General features: G+C 43.0%; 1 protein-coding gene across 3 annotated transcripts in view; it reads right to left on the bottom strand.

Moving 5' to 3' along the window:
* Nucleotides 1–20,649, bottom strand: part of LOC124805032 (probable protein phosphatase 2C T23F11.1) — a 45,972-nt gene extending 25,323 nt beyond the window's left edge. The window contains exons 1-3 of one of the 3 annotated variants that reach the window (XM_047265450.1): nt 20,520–20,649; nt 20,299–20,421; nt 19,893–20,132 (exon numbers count right to left, since the gene is read on the bottom strand). In XM_047265450.1, the coding sequence (XP_047121406.1) occupies nt 19,893–20,079 (187 nt within the window). In that variant the 5' untranslated portion in view covers nt 20,080–20,132; nt 20,299–20,421; nt 20,520–20,649. Of the gene's footprint in view, nt 1–19,892; nt 20,133–20,298 lie in introns of all 3 variants that reach the window. The other 2 variants (XM_047265449.1, XM_047265451.1) reach the window with 2 other exon arrangements.
* Between the last annotated feature and the right edge of the window lie 394 nt (nt 20,650–21,043).

The raw sequence follows: 21,043 nt of genomic DNA on the forward strand, positions 1-21,043 counted from the left end.
CGGTGACGTCATAGCTGTAACACATGACATTGTTTTGTATGCTGGGTGCACCTGCTCATACTTCCCCTTGGCCTCTTGGCAAGTTAGTTTGTCCAGAGTCTTGCATTTTCTTCTCTCTGGAAAACAATGAAATCTAGTGAGGAGGGAAAATGGTACCTTCCACAGTTGACGTAGAGAGGGGGGGAGAGGGACACAGCCAGTCTGCATGCAGTGCTCATCCATTATCTCTACAGATGATGCATTGTAACGTGAAGACATAGGCCCAAATTTCAAACATTTGAAGCACTGCGTTGGGGAGGGGGGGATGTGGAGGGGGTGCATACAGTTTCACATCACATCGGTATATCATCACCTTGACCTTTTGAAGCAATGAATCGCCCTCAAAGGCCAAGATGAAGGCTCTGGTAGTGACCTTATTGTCCTTTGGCCACCCTATGTACATGACAAAGTGTACGCCCTGTCACTGGAAGTTGGTGCATAGCTCATCATTAAATTGCAAGAGCAGGTCTCATTGGAACAGGATGCCCTGAACCATGTTTAGATGGTTATGGGGAGTGACAGTCACCAGTATGTCACTTAGCTTGTTACAAGCAAGCAGCACCTGTTACTGGGGAAGGGATGCCATTTTGATCAAAATTTAACCACTTATTTTACAGAAGACTGCCACTTCCCCAAACATTTCTTCTAAATTCTCCACAAAGAATAAAGGCTTTGTGGCCAAGAAGGAATCCCCATCAGTTCTTGTGCAAACTAGGTATCTGGGAGGGGGAGGGGGGGGGGGTATTTTTCTGCTTACAAGTTAGCCCGACATCCCTTCCATGGCGTAGTCAGAGAAGGGAACATTTTAGGGTAGTATCTCTGCATTAAAAGAGGACTTTCCTCGTGAAGAGACCGCTGGGGCCTTATGGTCACCAATGGGAAGTAACTCATCTGCTTCATTTGCAGCTCATCTGCCACAGTGTAATCCACTACAATAGGGGGCTCTCCCCATGGGAGCCACCAAGTCTCAGCAACGGCTACCTGTCCTGTAATCCATTGCTTGGAGTCCCCGTGACCCAGTCATGATGGGCACATACTCCTTGTCATACATGGGGAGGAGTCAGCTTAGGCACCAACAGTGTGATCCCTGCATGATCAGGGGGCTACCACTATGGATGTACTTGATGACCCCCCCTTCCCCAAAGGGATGGGGAGTGTGTGTTTTGGGTATATTACCTTATTAAAGGAAAGGGTGTAAAGATGGAAAGGCACAAAGACAGAGCATACAACATACTGTGCAATCTTCCCTTCACAATCCACAGTTTTGGAGAACTCCGAAAATTGGTGGCAAGTCAAACTCAACAACAGGGACCACGAATTCATTTAATGAAAAGTTGTAGAAAATACCAGAAGTGAAAACTCTAGTCCCAATTATAAACTAGGAGCAAGCTGGGTCTGCACCAAGAAAACCATCCAATGGACATGCAGAGGATGGTGGAAGTGTAAGCTTGCAGCACAGAAAGGAAGTAAAGAGAGCTGTGAGCCCCCTGAGAGGCAGCAACAACAACAACAACAACAACAACGACAACAGGGACAGTGTATGTTGACAAGACAGTACAAAGACAGGGGGTATGGAAATCCCTGGGGTTGTCTGCATGCAGCCAGGATAACTGTGCATCTGATGGTGAAATATGATCAGAGTTGAACATCACAGATATAATGAATACCATCATTTGTAACCAGTTCCAGGTGCCATGAGCTTTCCCGAAAAAAGGCCTTACAGGATAACATCACTAATCAATAAGTGGAAATATAGATGTCTGTACAAGTTTCTTTTTCAGGTCAAGAAGGAAGAGTTTTTTTATATTTTTGTAGGGCATGGAGAGATGGTGATGCCTTCTTGCACATTGCATTTACTTGCTCAGCCCAATTTATATTTCCACCTGCTATTACTCCCTATAATCTTTGCTGAAGGAGAAAAGTTGGTATTTGTCCAATTTAGAACTAAGGATGGTGGGCATTCCTGCTTTTTCAGGCTAATGAGCCTAGAATGACCACCCAGTATCGCTTGGGTTTTGGCTGGGTCTGTGCCCATTTTGATAGTGACACACACCAGTATTGAGATTCTACATAGATAGATGTCTTAAGGTTTATTGGTTTTGCACTTAGATACAACTGGAGCTAATCAGCACAACTGATGACACACCACGAACATACAATGAAAAGAGTATAGGACCTAATACTGAACCCTGAGGGAGGTGACATACTACATGCCTCCATTGTGACTTATCATACAAGACATGTCACACTGCTGGCAAGACATCATGTATGAGCAATGCACTGCACTGCACTTCGGGAGAACTTTAGGCCTAAGTTTGGCTGAAAAGCTGAGCAGTCTTGTGCACTATCATGAACAATATGAGAAAATCTGAAATTAACTGCATCTTGCTTGAGTTTGAGCATGCAATGGCCTGATTGGGATATTTCAATGCTTATTAAACTTGGGAATGGCACAATATATTTAATTTTTTCTTAACAATTAATCCTCAGTACAGCCTACCCTGCAACACTCTTACAAACTTTTCAGATTGTTTCTGACCACCCTGTATATTCCAAGGCCTTGGACAGTGTAGAAAGAATGCAAATGGGTCAGTAATCAGAGGGTGCTGTGGCAATGTCCTTTTTGTGTAGTGGCTTAAATTAGTCCATTTCCAGCTCTTAGAGAAAACACTTGTGGTTAAGGAGTGGTTGAAGACCTCTGTAATGGTGGGCAGTAATGCGTCAATAATAAGGTTCACCTTCATGTTCAGTAGTGACATGCATGATAGCATTTTTGACAATATTGCAAGTAACACGTTGTAGACAGAAATTTTGGTGGCTACAGTCATTTACCCCCGTGAAAAGAGTGTCACCATGAAGTAGTAAAAGAGCCTCTGTTTCGTCTGCAGTTTAACTGTGGTTCTAGATAATGTGAAGTATTGGTTCAGTTCTTCGAATGGGGCAATGGGATCAGCTGCAGCTTTTACTTTGCCTGTACCAAGGCCACTGAGGTTTTTCCATAGGGCTGCTCATCTATTTCTATTGTCGGTTGGTGTATGAGCATGCCTCAGTTTAGTGTTTCTCATAGTTTGACAGACTGTTCTGCTCCTGCTTGTAAGCAATATGATTTCCAAAGGTAGAGCACAAATTGTATGGCCGATATGCAACATCTCACTTTGATCCTCACTTAGCAAGGATGCAGGTTTCCTTCTTAATTTTCCAGTCTTAGGGGATGTATTTGTCATACAGTTGAAAAAGTTTGTTAGAAAATCTATATGAAGTTCTTCATTTATGTCTGAGAATGGAATAGAAGGCATCCCCCGAACTACTTCTGGTGAACCAGAATTGGTCGAAAACTATTTCATTTTGGTTTGGTGCAGAATATACATATATGCAAAACAGTAAACAATTGGGGTTAATTTTGTGGACTTTAACTGCACACCCCCAATGCTACAAAGAGGCTTACTTTTTTCCAGCTTGCCCTGACACCTCACTGTTCAATCACATTGCCTGTATATTTGTTTAAGTTTTACATTAAAAGTACATCAAATAAATGTGTTAAATGTATCTACAAAACCAACTCCTCACTGATACTGGACAATTGAGCAGATACATTTGAATATTCTTGACAACTGGCAATTGTGGTGGTTGTTTCCAATCACTGTCAGTGTATCCAGAATGTACTATTGTGTAAATGGAAAAACAGTGATTACACAGACTAGGCATACTGCCTATGGAAAATACCAATTGTCTTGTCAATCATATTATTTCAGCCTTAGGTCATCAGATGACCAACTTTAGATAAGCTAGACGAGCATTGGAAGCAGGATAGACAACACCCGCCTACAGATGTGATCTGCGAGTTGCAAACTATAGCCAGCAGTTGCAAGTGTATACTAACCAGCTGAAATAAAACAACTTTTAAATCTGAAAAGCAGTGCCAGCTTGCATAAGTGTGAATAAGGAAATTCTACTGAATTAAACACAGTTATTTTACAATGAATCATTACCTGAATCATCACAGGTTCTTTCATCAATTAAAAATACATCTTCCCTCTCAAAATCCTCTAGTCTCAATAACAGAATGCCTAGTAAAACATCAAAGACTCCTGACACTGTTATTGTAGTGCCCACCACTTCAAAGAATAATCACGCCCAGAAGATCAAAACAACTCTACTTTTGTAGTCCCATACTATTAAAAGGTGTAGCTTAGTGGTAAAGCATCAGACTACAAATCCAAAGGTCTCCAGTTCAATACCCAGTAAATCCTTTGGTTTTTATGCCATTTATCACTTTTTTTTTTGAAATTTGTGGTAAGTTCCTATGGGACCAAACTGCTGATGTCATCATTCCTTAGGCTTAAGCACTACTTAATCTAACTTAAACTAACTTATGCTAAGGACAAAAAAAAAAAAAAAATAAATAAATAAATAAAATAAAAAAAAAAAAAAAACACACACACACACACACACACACACACACACACACACACGCACGCCCAGGGGAGGACTTGAACCTCCGACGAAGGGAGCCGTGCGAACCTTGACAGGATGCCTCAGACCGCACGGCTACCCCGTGTGGCCTTTATCACTTCTTTCACTGGCAATGTTTGTTGATGTGAAAAATGCTGAGTTGCACTGCAGTGCAGAATCCACGTTTAACTGTAAGCCCCTCTATAGCTTGCTGGCTAAGTCAGTTCAAAGGTCGGAGGAAAGCAATGGCATACAACCTCTAACAGGACCTGCCTCATAAAGCACTGTGGTGTTCGAAACAATCGTCAGGTTGATGGCTGTTACACTGCTACAGCTAAGTCACTGACAAAAGTATCTATAAACTGGAAAAGTTGCATCTAGAATGTCCATGCATTTGTATTCTCTTCCAGCACAAGTGTGGTGTGCTATGGGCCCAGAGCTTACAGTAGTAGAGTAGAGGACTGACAGCTTAGACCAGCCCTCAAATGAGAAACCCTAGTTGCACAAAACCCATAACAAGACATATTGGACCAAATTCCTCAAGATATTTAAAAATTCAGACTGGCCCATCTAACTGTAAATTTTACTACAATTGCAGTGAGCATTACCACTAACTGTTACAAAAACTCCTTTCCATCTAAGTGTCAGAAAGGAGCTATACTAATGCTAGATACGAAGTTTGTTTCAATGAGCCAAGTTTCTTTTCCTTCACTTTCAGCCATGTAGCCTTCTAATGATATGTAATCGTGCAGTGAGCTAGTAACACATAGGGGAAGGGGGCAGCAGGATTTCACAATCAGCCACTGTAGGTATCACACAGGGGGCTTGGTAACTAACAAAATATCACTTTCTTTCCTAGATGATGTAGGTGAAGGCAGATGTGATTGACAGATTTCTCTGTCAGCCACATGCATCGGATGGCTCTTAGTGCACTCAGGCAACAACTGAACATAAGGAATTTTGTGGCATGAACAGGTCTCAATTGCACCAGTGTCCTCATGACACCATACATGTACCCTGATTTGTAAACTGTGACCTAGCTCAGTAACAAAATCTTGTGGCCACTGTTACATCGAACCACTGAAAAGATTAAGTAGCATACACTGACCATTTTTATACTAATATGTTATGAAAATTTATTATATAAATAAAATCAGGAGTAAGCTCTCTCTCGATCTCAAGAACGCCCACTAACTCCAGCGAAAGCCATATGTATGCTGTGTAAAACAATCAGATGGATGACCGTGACTGAGAACCAGACAAGAAACTTTATAGTTGCCACATCATGAAGATTAACAGTTCACCAACCACAGCATAGATATTGGGAAGGGATTCTGTGCTGTGGATACAGATGGACCCAACTCAATCCCCCCATGGTGGACATAATCCCGGATCTTTACTTGTTTAGGTCTTGGTGTTGCACACACTTCGCATCTGCAACACATTTACAAAGGAGAGCACACGGAAATTTCATGAAACTGAAGCAGGCAAGATAGGGCACACCTAGACCTGTGGTTAAGGCACTTCACTTTCGGTGGTGTAATGGACACTGCTTACAGTAGAGAAAAAGGATAGGAATGTGGTTGATTGAACACTCATCCAGTGACAAACAGAGTCAGTTTGAGACTAGCACCTTTACCTCACACCTATATCAGTTAACGATAGCAAGTAGGCTTACGCAGAGACAAGTGACAGTTCTACTGTAACAGAAGTGTTATTGTGCTCTGGAAGTTGCTAATAGTTACAGTCACAGTCGAGAGATGTCAATATCCTACAGATAGTTAAATCATAATTAGTCAAAACAATATACTTTGAAAATAAATGTTATCATCATCTGTGAATATTATGTCTTTTATTAATAAGTGCAGATTTAACATGTTTATTTGTTAGTGTGAATGAAGGCATGAATGAGAAGTAATAAAATAAATGTTGTTATGTCTATTAAATAATTAAATGGTAGCATCGGAATTGTACTTGTATAGAATAAATAAGTCGTATACTCCTGGGAAATTGATTCAATTCACCAGTCTATGGTGCTGGGGAAACAAGAAACATACCCAGATAATTCAGTCTGGTAAAGAGGAGCATTTGATACTTGCGCGTTTTCTAGGTGACTCATGTAATAAATTGCTTTAAAAAGATATTAAGTTTGGCTGGTTCCTACCAGAAGAAGTTGGCTATCGTGATTTAACGCTGACAAATCACTGGCTATGATGTTTCTCAGCCAACCAGAAAAGAGTAAACTCACGTATATATTGTGGGCTACAAGACTCGCTTTGGGGAATCTAGATGAGATTTGGAGCTCAGCCATCATAATATACACACACATGTACTAGGAGATCTGAATAGACGTAATAACTTTGCAGAACTATGGTTGGTACGTTTAAGAGGAGGGGAGGGGGGGGGGGGGGGGGACCACACTGCATGGTCATCGGTCCCTTGTTCCTATAAAACAAGTCCACAAGGGATAGAATAAAACAAAAGACACGTACAGCACAATACCGAAAGCAACGAAGAAAAGGCAACAAACACTAAAGGAACCAAGTGAGGACAAGGAAACAACAGACACCCAAGAAACAAATAGAGAAGAGTAAAGCAAGAAAGCAGATAATAGTGGCAGGCTGACCACGAGAATAAAGAGGAGAAGCAAGCCACTCTGCAACACATTAGAACTTTCACCCTAAAAGCACTAGGGTGGAGGACACAGAGGAACAAAGGACATGCATTAAAACTCCTATCAAATGACAAAACCCACCTTCACGAATAAAACGTAGAACTGAAGCTGCTGTTGAAGCATTGTCGCCCAACACCGAAGGAATGGTGCTGGAAAAGTTAAAAGTTCGCCGCAGAGCGGTTAAAAGTTGGCAGTCCAGCAAGAGGTGGGTCCTCACGACTGAGGAGGGAACCATGTGTGAGCCACATATGGCCAATGTGGAGTCAACAAAGGACAACTGATTCCCTGCAAGAAGCCTGCAGGGAACACTTCCACACATTCGCAGTCTCCTTAATGAAACACAGTTTATTAAGCGTACTGTTATGCCACTACACCTTCCAAAGCAGAAAAAACCTTGCGGTGTAAGACAGAATGCAGGTCAGTTTCAGAGAGGCCCATCTCCAGAAGTGGAATCCGCGTAGCCTGTTTGGCCAGCCTGCCAGCAAGTTCATTGCCTGGGATGTCGACATGTCCTGCGGTCCAGACAAACACCACTGAACGACTGGTCCATTCCAGGGCACAGATGGACTCCTGGATGGTCGCAACCAAAAGATGACTAGGGTAGCACTGGTCGATAGCTTGTGGGCTACTCAAGGAGTCAGTACACAGAAGAAATAACTCCCCTGGGCATGAGTGGTTGTGCTCAGGAGCACGAGATATGGCTGTCAGCTCTGCAGCCATCTGGTAAGGAATGCTGTTCAATATGGCGCCGTGAAAGGAGGTGAAGCCAATGCAACCATCAGCCATCAAGCCGTCTGTGTAAACCACTTCAGAGCCGCAGAACACTTCAAGCATCAAGAGGAAGTGACAGCGGAGAGCCGCAGGGTTAACAAAGTCCTTAGGGCCACGCGAAAGGTCCAGGTGAAACTTTGGCCTAGGATTACCCCATGGAGATTTACGTGAATGGACCTCGAGGAGAGGTGGTAAAGGCAAGGACTCCAGTTCACACAGAAGCGATCGCACACAAACCGCAACTGTTAGCCTTGACCTGGGCTGCCTACGCGGGAGGTGAACTGCCGTGGTTGGGAGAAGAAGATGGTAATTAGGATGTTCAGGAGAGCTATGAATGTGTGCAACATAACCGGCGAGCAGTTGTGCACATCAGATCTTCAATGGAGGGACTCCAGCCTCTACCAGTACCAGACATGCCAACTTTCAAAAGTGAAAAATCAGGAGAATTTTAGCGGTGTACTATTGTGAATTATAACACATCCCTGACGATTAAAGTTGCAATACTTCAATAACTGTAACAATTCAATTACATTTGCTTTATTATTTACATGTAAATACTAAATAATGGACATACCTGAGCCTTCGGACTGTATAATTTATCATTCAACATGCTGAACAACATGAATGATGAGCTATGCAGGTTTCTTTGGGTTCACACACATTCAAATGAAGCTCTCTCTCGAGAACTACAGTTCGAAATTACGATCCGAGGAAACAAAGTAACGTATATTAGATTTCTGTTTTAACATTAGCACAGTTTTTGCATGAATAAATCACTGTTAAATGATCACACGTTTTCATTTAATAATGCAACCCATATTTGCATGGCATCTTATATCCGTAAGACATCTTACCCAAATTTAAATCAATTTTATACAGGATGTACATGTTAGGCTTAGCAAATAATCTGAATAGTTTATCAGTCTGAATTTGTCTGATTACGGTAGTTACTTATTCAGCACACCCGTAGCTGACTTAGCCTTCTTCAAAAACTCTGAACTAAATTTCTGCTCAAAGCACTTGCCTTTCTGAACTGATTTTAAAATCAAAAATTTCTCCAAACACATTTCTGAAAGCATGGATCTGAACTGAGTTTTGGTCTTTGTAACTGTGCTAAAAATTCTCTCACATTCCGCATTACTATGTGGAATTGACAAAATAGCCAGCATCACCTTTGCAAGTTTATCATATTTTCCCCCCTGAAACATTTATCTCTCTAACTTCCCCCAAGGCAGCTTAATTCCCCCTAACTTGGCAACACTGCCTTTTAGACACAACAAAGCTAATCACTTCATTTGGAACAACTATCGATTACTCCTTGTCCACGATAACTTTGCGATTGTGCTGGTGCTACCAGAAGCGGAGGAAATTGGCACTAGTTGAAAGATATTCATTTATCTCTGAACAATGCCAACGATAAGTTCCTTACTTCCTTGTAGATACGAAGCGCGAGCTATGCCTACTGCCACTCCCGACAGCCACCACACCAATCTACCAAGTTAACATAGACAAGTAGCAGCCATACCTTGTCATCCACCAATATATTGAAGGCGCAGGATTTTCAAACAGTAAGGAAAGTATTGAAACTAATCTGAAAATTGGGAGATCGGTCTTCACTGTCGGGAGATTGGGAGGAAGAAGGAAAAATCTTGAGTTTTCCGCCTAAATCGGGAGAGTTGGCACACTGGTCACCGGACTCATCCTAAAACCTCCTGTCGCTAGGCGAACTCCGCAATGGAGTAATGGGTCAAGCAAATGCAATGCTGAGGGCACCACCAAACCATAAATCACACTCCCATAGTCAAGGCGGGATTGAACAAGGGCTCTGTAGAGCTGCAGCAGCGTGGAGCGACCTGCACCCCAGCTCGTGTTGCTCAGGCAGCGGAGGGCATTGAGGTGCTGCCAACGCTTCCATTGATGCTGACAAAGATGAGGAAGCCAAGTCAAACAAGCATTGAAAACCAGACCAAAGTATCGATATGTCTCCACAACAGTTAAAGGATCGTCATTAAGGTAAAGTTCTGATTCCGGATGAAAGGTACGACACCAACAAAAGTGCATGCGACATTTCTTCACGGCTGAAAACTGGAAACTGTGGGCTAGAGCCCAAGACTGTGCCTTGTGGATGGCTCCCTGTAAGTGCCGCTCTGCAACACCAGTACTGGTGGAGCAGTACGAAATGCAGAAGTTGTCTGCATACAGAGAAGGTGGGCCGGCCGGCCCTACAGCTACTGCTAGACCGTTAATGGCCACTAAAAATACACACAAACTCAATACAGAGCCCTGCGGGACCCCATTCTTCTGCTGGCTATTGAGGGGGGTGGGGAGGGGAGGGGGGGCTATGGGAGGCACCAACTTGGACATGGAAAGTAGGGAGCGACAGGAAATTTTGGATACAAATCGGGAGCGGGCCTCAGAGACCCCACTCGTATAATGTGGCAAGGATATGATGTTGCTTGGTGGTGTCATATGCTTTTCGTAAATCAAAAAAGATGGCAACCAGGTGTTGCCATCCGGAAAAGGCTGTTCGGAAGGCAGTCTCGAGAGACAAGATTATCAGTGGTAGAGTGACCCTGGTGGAAGCCACCCTGACATGGAGCCAGTAGGCCACATGACTCCATGACCCAACCCAACCACAGACACACCATTCGTTCCAGCAGCTCGCAAAGAACGTTGGTGATGCTGATGGGCCGATAGCTATCCACAGCAAGCAGGTTTTTATCAGGTTTGAGCCCCGGAATGATGGTGCTCTACCGCCATTGCGATGGGAAGATGCCATCACACCAGATCTGGTTGAAGATGACGAGGAGATGTCTTGTAGTTGTATGAGAGATGTTTAATCATCTGACTGTGGATCCGATCTTGCGCAGGAGCTGTGTCAGGGCAATGTGCAAGGGTACCGACGAGCTTCCACTCTGTAAATGGGGCGTTATAGGATTCACTGTGCCGTGTAGTGAAAGAGAGGACTTTCCCTTCCAGCCACTGTTTGAGATTGTGAAAGGCTGGGGTTAATTCTCCGACACAGAGGCTTGAGCATAGTGCTCAGCTAAGTGCTCGGCAATCGCATTTGCATCAGTAGAGACCACGCCATTTATGTTAACACCGGAAACACCTGTTGGGGTCTGGTACCCGAAAACACGTTTGATCTTTGCCCAGACTTGGGAAGGTGACATAAGGCATCTAATGCTTGAGACCTATATCTCCCAACACTCCTGGTTCAAATGGCTCTGAGCGCTATGGGACTTAACATGTGAGGTCATCAGTCCCCTAGAACTTAGAACTACTTAAATCTAACTAACCCAAGGACATCACACACATCCATGCCCGAGGCAGGATTCGAACCTGCGACCGTAGCAGTCGCGCGGTTCCGGATTAAAGCGCCTAGAACCGCTTGGCCACCGGGGCCGGCTCCAACACTCCTGCTTCCGTCGTTTGATAAGTTGGCGAATGCAAGCACGGATCCGTTTAAAGGCTATGAGGTGCTCCAGGAAAGGGTGCCACTTATGCCGCAGTAGAGCTGACTGACACTCCTTAATTGCTTCAGTGACTTCCGGCGACCACAAAAGGACTGCCTTTTACCAGGGGCACCCTAAAGAGCGAGGGATAGCACTTTCCGTCTCAAAAACGATTGTTGTAGTCACCCGCTCAACTACCACATTCAAGTTACCATGTGCGGGAGATTCAACGGTGGCAGCAGAGGTGAAAGTTTCCCAGTCCACCTTGTTTAATGCCCATCTGGGCAGGCATCCGTGGGCCCGATGCCGAGGCAGTGACAGGAAGATGGGGAAGGGGTCACTACCACACAGGTCATGTGCACCCCAGTGGACAGATGGGAGAAGTCCTGGGCTGCAAAGTGATAAATCAATGGCCGAGTAACTGCCATAAGCCACGATGAAGTGTGTGGCGGCCCCAGTGTTTAAGAGGCAGAGGTCGAACTGAGACAGTAAGGTTTTGACATCTCTGCCTCGGCCAGTAAGCATAGTGCCACCCACAAGGTATTATGAGTATTAAAATCTCCCAAAAGCAGGAAGGGTTTAGGGAGTTGAGCAATCAGTGCAGCCAATGTGTTCAGGGGTACTGCACCATCTGGAGGAAGATGTACACTGCAGACAGTTATTTCCCACATCGTCCTTATCCTAACAGCGAAGCTTCAAGAGGGGTTTGAAGTGGCACCATTTCACCACAGACTGAGTTCAGGACATAATCGCGAACTCCATCTGACACTCATATTATATAGCTGCTATGGTTCCTGAAATAACCCTTATAGCCGCAGAGGGCAAGGTTCTGCATTGTCGGGAACCAGGTTTCCTGGAGGGCAATGCAGAAAGCAGGTGTAAAGCTTACCAGTTGCCATAACTCAGCCAGGTGGTGGAAAAAACCATCCGCAATTCCACTGGAGGATGACATCATGAGACTGGGAAGGCATGGAACATTCAACGAGGCAGTTTACACCTCAGGGTCACCTGCTGCCACTGACTTTGCCCGAGCAGTCTATATCCATTTTGCCTGAGGGTCCAGCGAGATCTAGGTCCTCAGCGGAGGCCAGAATTACCGTCTCATCCTCAGACACACAGCTTGCAGGTAGCGGTGGTGTGGGTGCCACCGCAATTTACTTTTATTGGGGGGGGGGGGTCTTTTTTGATTTCTCACGCTGTTCCTTGGGTTTCTCTAGCTGGGAGGGCTTCTTTGATTCGTTCTCCATGACTCAGGAGGACCTTTACGCCCTACGACCAGCAACCTGTGACTGCTACAGTCACTGGCGGGTGTCTGCTTTGCCAGTGGTAGGAACCTGGAAAGCGAGTGACCGAAGGGACCCCTTCCGAGCAAGAGGAGCCGAAGAAGACTTACGCTTCTCTGGCTTAGAAGTGGGGACTATTGTACCCTACGGTTGAGGAAGTGCTGCTCCCGAAGTAGGTGGTGCAGGAGGAATAGTAGTTAAAGTGGCAGCGTAAGATGTTGTCATGCGCACGGGATGGAGCCTTTCAAATTTCCTTTTAGCCTCAGTGTAAGTCAGTCGGTCCACGCTCTTTTATTCCATTATTTTCCCTTCCTTCTGTAGACTCTTACAGTCCAGTGAGCAAGAGGAATGGTGCTCTCTGCAGTTGACACAGATTGGAGGTGGGACACATGGAGTATTGGGATGTGATGGATGACCACAATCTTGACATATGAGGCTAGAAGTATAGCGGGAAGACATACGGCCGAACTTCCAGTACTTAAAGCACCGCATGGGGGGGAGGGATATATGGCTTGTCATCACAGCAGTAGACCATCACCTTCACCTTCTACGGTAATGTGTCACCTTCGAAAGCCAAGATGAAGGCACTGGTGGCAACCTGATTATCCCCAGGACCCTGGTGGATGCGCCGGATGAAATGGAGTTGGCATGCAGCTTGTCATTGGACTGTAGAAGAAGATCCCTGTGGAAGATAATATCCCAGACCATATTTAAGCTCTTATGGAGTGTGATAGTAACAAACATCCCACCTTCTGTCACAAGTGTGTAATGCCTGTGAGGCAGAGGAGGCTGTTGTTATCAAGACTGACCCAGACCGCATTTTGGACATGCCCTCCACATCCCCAAACTTGTCCTCTAAATGCTCTAAAAGAACTGAGGCTTCATGGACACAAAGGATTCTCCATCAGCCTGCGTACATGCTAGGTACTGGGAAGAATAATATTCACTGCCATCCTAAGCCTGGCATTCCTCCCATGGTGTGGTCAGGGAGGGGAACAATTTAGGGTCATACTTCTGTGTGTTAAACTGATCCTGTGAACACAGAGACTGCTGGTGTTTGTATCACCAGCAAGAGATGATGTACTACACTTCATTGCGTATCATCCGTCCTGATGCCACCCAGTCTGACCAGGGGCCCTCCCCAAGGGCACCACCTACCGCAGCAAAGGCCACCTGGCACGATGGCCTTTGCCGGGAGTCCCGACGCCCCAGGGGGATGAGCATCTACCCCTTGGCATATGTGGAGAGTTCACGGTGCAGGCATAAGCAGAGCGATCCCTATGTGGTCAGGGGGCTACAACCAACAGGGTATATGGCGGCCCCACCACAACGGACAAGGTACCGTGCTGGATATGAGGTGCAAAGAAGTCCATGGTCACCTTCAGCACAGAAAGCGGCAGTGCATAGTGCACGGTGGAAAACGCACACAGGAAGGTATCCTCCCCCAAGAGATGGAGAATGAGTGAGATTGCAATGTAACAATGAGAAAGTGGGCTATAGATCTCAATGCACAATGGACGCGATGCACCATGTAAGGCGCCCTTCCCCAATTGGCTCGCTCTTCAGGAAAATTTAGAAGATGGAGGTCAAGTTCTACAGGCGACCATCATATAAAGACCAAAACGTGTGAGACTCCTTTCAGTTGCCTCTTATGACAGACAGGAATACTTTGGGCCTATTCTAACCCGCGGACCAGCAGGGGGAGTGGAACTGTGAGTTAACCCTGTGCATAGACTACAATAATGTAATCACAGACAAGTTATAAAGACGAATGAACAAAATTCTGAATTTTCTGTGTGAACTGCAACTTTTTGAGTAATTAAAATCTGCATGGTATGTTATACAAGTCATGACAGAGAAATGAATGTTCAAATAGTGTTATTCGGACAATAAAGAATGAGCATTCGAAAAACACAGAACACCTGTTTGTAACTTCGCAGTAACAGGTTCAGTTGAGCGAGTGCAACTGTGTGTGAATGTTGAGTTGTAACTTCAGTTAAGTATGGGCTCACCTGTTATTTTGTTGCAAAGAAGTAGTAATATAATGTGTTAATTCAAAGACATTCTCTCATTCAATACTAGAGAACATTTTGATGTGACCTCTGAGCTCTGCACAGTCCCTGTATTTCCTCATTTTGAAGGTACATGTAGTATGTGGCCAGGTGAGGCATGTTACACAGGATACAAGGGGGGGGGGGGGGGGGGGGCACGTTGAGCCAAACACTGAATTATTTACATCCATTACATGCATCTTTGTCATGCTCCATACTAGTTGGCTACACAACCCTCCACCACAGACACCTGTAAATTTCAAATTTATTTTATTCATGGTACAAAATAACAAGTGTTGAGAAAGGGCCACAGGCCTGCATATGTACTGGGTGACCAAAATAACTGACTAGGAAAATATTTACAATAAGACTGATACAGGATTGACCATTGTTAATGAACATCACTGAGGACATTGGAAACGACAACTGTTTATGTCAATACAATGCTGTACTGTTGCACACTTGTAGCACCTCTGCCTGAGGGACAGGAGCAATAGCGTTTTCAATACTCAGCTGTAGTTTTTAACTACATGAGGATTATCTGAGAACACCTAAGCTTTCAACTTGCTCCACAACTAAAAATCACAGGGAGAGAGATCAGGTAATTGAGGTGGTCAGGAGACCGCACTGCCACTGCTGACTGTCCTCACATAAAATGTCATGCACTCGCATTAACGTTGTCAAGGTGGTATGTACTGTATCCATACAGTCATTGATCTTCTGTGAGTTGATCCAGATATGGATAAAATAATTTTAGGGCATAGCAGCTGGACAGACAACAGTTTGGCGAAAGAATCGTGTAACATTGTGCACCAAACACCACTCTTTATGTTATGCAACAGCTCTTCAAAATACGGATGGGGATTTTCTGATGCATAGTGGTGCATGTTCTGAGTGTCTACATACCCCAGGCTGAAGGTATAAACTTCAGCTTGAAGACACCAGTGACTCTCCATGTTTAAGACTGAACTATGTCCAAGCAATGATACCTTCAAATTTCTTAAATGTCACACTGCTCAATATGATACCGACATGCTGGTTGAATAATGATATCACATCTGACTTGTGCAGAGAGATCGCTAGGGACATGCTATGACCTAGCCACAACATTCTATTACTCTGCTTAAAAACTGACAGTTTCACGAAATAGGAAGTTTGTAACCTAGGTTGCAACCAATTGTTTACTCCCCCAATTCAAGCTCTGCTCCTAATTTCCACCTATAAACGCTCTGAAAAGTCGTGGCATATTTGGAAAAATTGACGATTACTCGTGACAAGCAAGATTATACATTTCACTGCTGCACCACAAGCTACAGATAAGTCTGTCATCACAATCAGGTTTTTGCTTTCACATCTGCTGGCTTTGTCAACTCACAAACTGCTGCCTTCCAGCCTAACCCACACCTCAGGCTATGCTACAGCTCAGCCTGTCAACCAGATTTTTCACTTTTGTATTTGTTAGCTTCGCCAATTCCAACCCACACTATTACCTTCCAACCTAACCTAAACCTCGGATTAAACTATAGACCTGGCTGTAACCACAACCAGGTTCTTTGTGGCAATTCATGCTGCAGGCTTGTGCCCCAGCCTAACATCATGCTAAAAAAAAAAAAAAACAGCTCAACTAAAACTCCTGGAAATTGCAACAGTCTAATATTTGCGATGAACACAAATGTCACTGCTTCAATCTCACCAATTTAAGTACGCTGTCACACCCAAAGCCTAGATACACCCTCGGAAATAGCGATATGGAAACAGTGACATTCAGAATAAACCAGCCAAATATTTCTAGAAAGAATAGTACTACCATTGCTTTACTTGCAGAAATTTAAGATGTGCTCTTACATCCCAATCTAACTGTGTCCCTGGATAAAAAAGCACCAATATTTGAGACAAAATTATAGGTGAAGGCATAGCTCTGTTTATTTCTATACTGTATGTGTATTAATGTGCGTGTGTGCGTGCGCGCAAGCATATAGTCATGTTGTAATTGGCTGATTGGGTCATGTCTGCTGTGCTCACAGTGAGAGGCTAACAGCAGCAAACCGAGCACCCACAATCTTCAGTGTCTCTGAAGCTAATGGATAACGTATTTATACTTGCATATTCCAAAAATATGCAGTTTCGGCAATACAATAGATAAAGATTTCACCAAGATGTGTTTTTTGTGAACGGTCTGTTGTGCAGGAAGTCTGATAGTGGTATATAAAAATTGACAATTTAAACAAAAGAAAATTTTATAAATAAAACCATATTCAAGTGAAATGGGTAACAGAAGGAACTGCAATAAAATCGACGAAAATATAAAATTATGAATAAGATGAAGTTAAATCAAATTAAATAAGCTTTACATAACAATAATTAAAATTACATGGGCAATGATTCCAAATGAAAACGAAAAAATGGCAGAGAGAGTAAACACACAGTTAATATTAAGACCAGCAAAGGATATATATATATACCAACTATCTGAAAAATTACCACAATACAATCACTTCAATGAAAGCATATAAAAAATACATAGCATCCAGTGGGTCTCAAAGCCACAACTTAGCCAAACAACTTAACTGCCACATACGGCACCATTCTGGAAGTTAATACTATGAGTAAGACTAGTGGATCATACAAAATTCTTTTTGTCAGTTATTCATTAAGAACGTAGGATAGAGCTGCAGCATGCGATATCAGGAACACTAACCTACACAATCATCTTGGTGGTTTCAAAAAGTTAATCCCAACCTTGGGGACCTCCCTTATCAGGTGTTGCTTAAATCAACACTCATGTTCAAATGGAGAGCAAACTAAGAAACCTGTATTTTTTTCGCTATGTGAAAAAACATCCTCACCAGAAATACAGACCACCAAAGATAGAACATCAGTTGACATTTCTCACTTGTATTTATAAGCAAAATATTAAAGTGCTTTACTTTAGAACAGTTGATGTTTCATTACTTTATTTTATTTGAAAGATAATCATTTTCTGATTAATTCTGAAACTGTACGTTCAAGTTGTTTTGTTATAGCCACTGAATGTAAATGTCGTGCGACTAGGGCCTGCTGTCGGGTAGACCGTTCACCTGGTGCAAGTTTTTCGATTTGATGCCACTTCAGCAATGGTTCAAATGGCTCTGAGCACTACGGGACTCAACTGCTGAGGTCATTAGTCCCCTAGAACTTAGAACTAGTTAAACCTAACTAACCTAAGGACATCACAAACATCCATGCCCGAGGCAGGATTCGAACCTGCGACCGTAGCGGTCTTGCGGTTCCAGACTGCAGCGCCTTTAACCGCACGGCCACTTCGGCCGGCGCCACTTCAGCAACTTGTGGGTCGATGGGGATGAAATTAAGATTAGGACACCACAACACCCAGTCCCTGGATGGAGAAAATCTCCAACCCATCCAGGAGTTGAACCCAGACATTTAGGATTGACATTCTGTCGCGCTGACCACTCAGATACCGGGGGCGGACGCTATAGCCACTGATTTAGTTATTATTTTGTTACATTATTTTCAAAAAATGCCAATTTCAAAATGTTCATTTAGATTAATAATACCATACAGTACTACATTTTCTGAAAACGAGAACTACCACTTCAGTTTAACTGGTTTTGGAAACAAAGTTCTTGCTCTAACGTTCTGCATCATATCCATATTGCAGTAAGAATTCTGCCATCTCAAAAGCACCAACCTGATATATTCTGAGTTTTAAAAGGGCTGTAAATCTAAGAGTACTACATAACCTACCTGAAAATCCAGAACATGTCACCACTCACCTCATTGGAATTGGAATATCTCTCTCTCTTTCACACACACACACACACAATTCTTTTAAAATAAACATGTGACCAATGTAACAGAATAAAAACATAAATTAACCAAGTTAGAACCAGTTTTTTGAGGAAAGACTATATGAAATGTCTTCTGACTACAGCTGCAGAAGAGTGAAGCACGTGCTGATTATAGCTTATCCATAATGGAATGGAAGTTCAACAAACTTTCCAAGTGTTTATGAAACCTGTTAAACTGGAAGTTGACGTTCACATTTTGCAGGGAATGTTCTAAATGAAACTGATCAGCAGTTTAAAAAGTCTATTTTTTTTCTTTTATTTAATATCTCTATTAAAAAAAATAAAAAATAAAAAACCTCTTGAAATTCTTAAAAAGAAATGCAACTCACAATGCCAAATCGAGGATATAATTTCAGCCATAAAATTATTATCTTTCAAACAAAATGAAGGAATATATCTTGAAATGTTGTGGAGGGAAGGAAAGAATTTTAGTACCTCAAGTATGCGACAAATGCCACCCAATGCACCATTTTCAAGACCAACTAAAATCCTTCCACTAGGAAGTAGCTCCTGTGAAACTTAGATCAGGCACTGGCTTAGGAGAGGCACTGAGAGGTTTAAAGTACGAGTTGGGTTGAATGATGCTTGCACGTCTAAGTTGTTAGTACAATGTCTGCAAAATGTGTATGTCCATGGTGGATTTCGTGCCGAGTTTGGCACACCGTACTAAACTATCGAGCAATTTCATTAACATAAAGATTACATTAAAGAAGCCAGGAGCACTCAGTTTTTTGTAGAACCAACATTAGGGCCTACAGAGCTGAGATTAATTTTACAAAATCAAAGAATTCTCAGTTTAAAAACCAAGAACATAAAAAATCAAAATAATCATATGCGGCAGAAATGTACACTACTGGGATGATGGTACTATGATTTCAAGTACTCTATAGAATTTTAGGCTAATTATCGCTCCTTCATGAACTCATGATATATACCCAGGTAGAACCAACATAACTGCAACACAATGTGTCCCTCAAAGAAAGATACAGCAGTCTCCCCCCTCCCTTAGCAGCAATGTCTTTGTCATTGTCAAGAACAGCAGATATTACAGTGCCTTTACTGCTACTAACATAACAGATTCATCTTGTTCTTCTTACAAAACATCTAATAGGCTACAATAAACTAAACCAATGTTTTCTCCAACTAAGCCATTCAGTAATAAATGCACCAAATTTTCTACAACTCGATTATGAAGGACACAATGTAGCGAACGGCTTCCAATTGTAACCAGCAATCTTTCGATGTATGCCAGTCCTCTCCTTACGCAATAAATATCAAAAGGCATGTGGTGACTTTCACACTGAAAGAGAACCTACCTCCGTGTCCATCGTAAACACCAAAAAACGCAGTTCCTGGGTCATCGGGTAACGACAGAATTTGCGTGTGAGCATCTTCCATGGTGATTCGCCATCCTTGCATACAGCTGGAGCCCACCTTAAGTTTAGAATTTTGACAACACGAGGACTCCTTGGTTGTCACCGGCTCCGAAAGTGTCTGCCCCATCCTATCCTAAAGGCGGTACCGGCAGCCACCAATGCTACCGGACCTCCCACCACCTGTAAAACAATATTTTCAGTTCCCTCGTTCTCGGACAACGGAGCAATCCACACGGTGGATATGTCTCGGGGTATCAATATGCAATTATCAATTCTACCACTGATAAATTTTTTCGTATTCTCCACTTAATCAGAAACCATCTGTACAAATTTCGCCGTTACTAACCTTCGGATAATGCTTCTCCTATAATTCAAAGTGATCTCATACACTGAAAGACCGCAGGTAACATGTAATTTACATTTCAGTTCAAGAAACGGAGAGGACATAAAGCATTCCACACTCTGAAAGCTAGAGTCATTGTTGGGTTCAGGTTCAGTGAAATCGTTAGCATATCATCTTACAACACTTTTTACTTCATAACATGGAATTATTTTCCTTTACCATACCTAACTGAAAAACATATGACAATAATTTCCCGTCAGAGACGTTACATAATTTCATCTTTCTAAACCCCTTGTTTTCGTGATACACTTCCCTGATTAGCCAAAGCAAACGCGTAGGAAAAATAAAACTAGAGTCTATCGCACAAAGATATATATAAACCATAGATATTTATAATCTCTACAACACAATCGAGTCGAATCGGTTAGCGATTGTCGGCGCGTACCGGTACATCTCCACAAGTTTCTTGATGGATTATTGGGAGTCGATTAATAATGTTGAACTGCCTGTAATTCTATGGCATAGTGGTCTGATCCCATGGGATAATCCATGATATTCCATCAAAGGTCTGCAGCGAGATTTGGCGAAAACAGTTTACATTATTGTAGAAATACAATGAAGAAACGTACAATAACAGAAACTAAGCAAATTGACGAGTAAGCTAAAGAGTTGAAGTAAAATTAATAAGGTATAGCTCAAGTAAACATGGCGTAAATTACTGAGAATAAAGCATAGTACAGAAAAAATA

Source organism: Schistocerca piceifrons, chromosome 7, assembly GCF_021461385.2.
Source record: "Schistocerca piceifrons isolate TAMUIC-IGC-003096 chromosome 7, iqSchPice1.1, whole genome shotgun sequence".
Lineage (NCBI taxonomy): Eukaryota > Metazoa > Arthropoda > Insecta > Orthoptera > Acrididae > Schistocerca > Schistocerca piceifrons.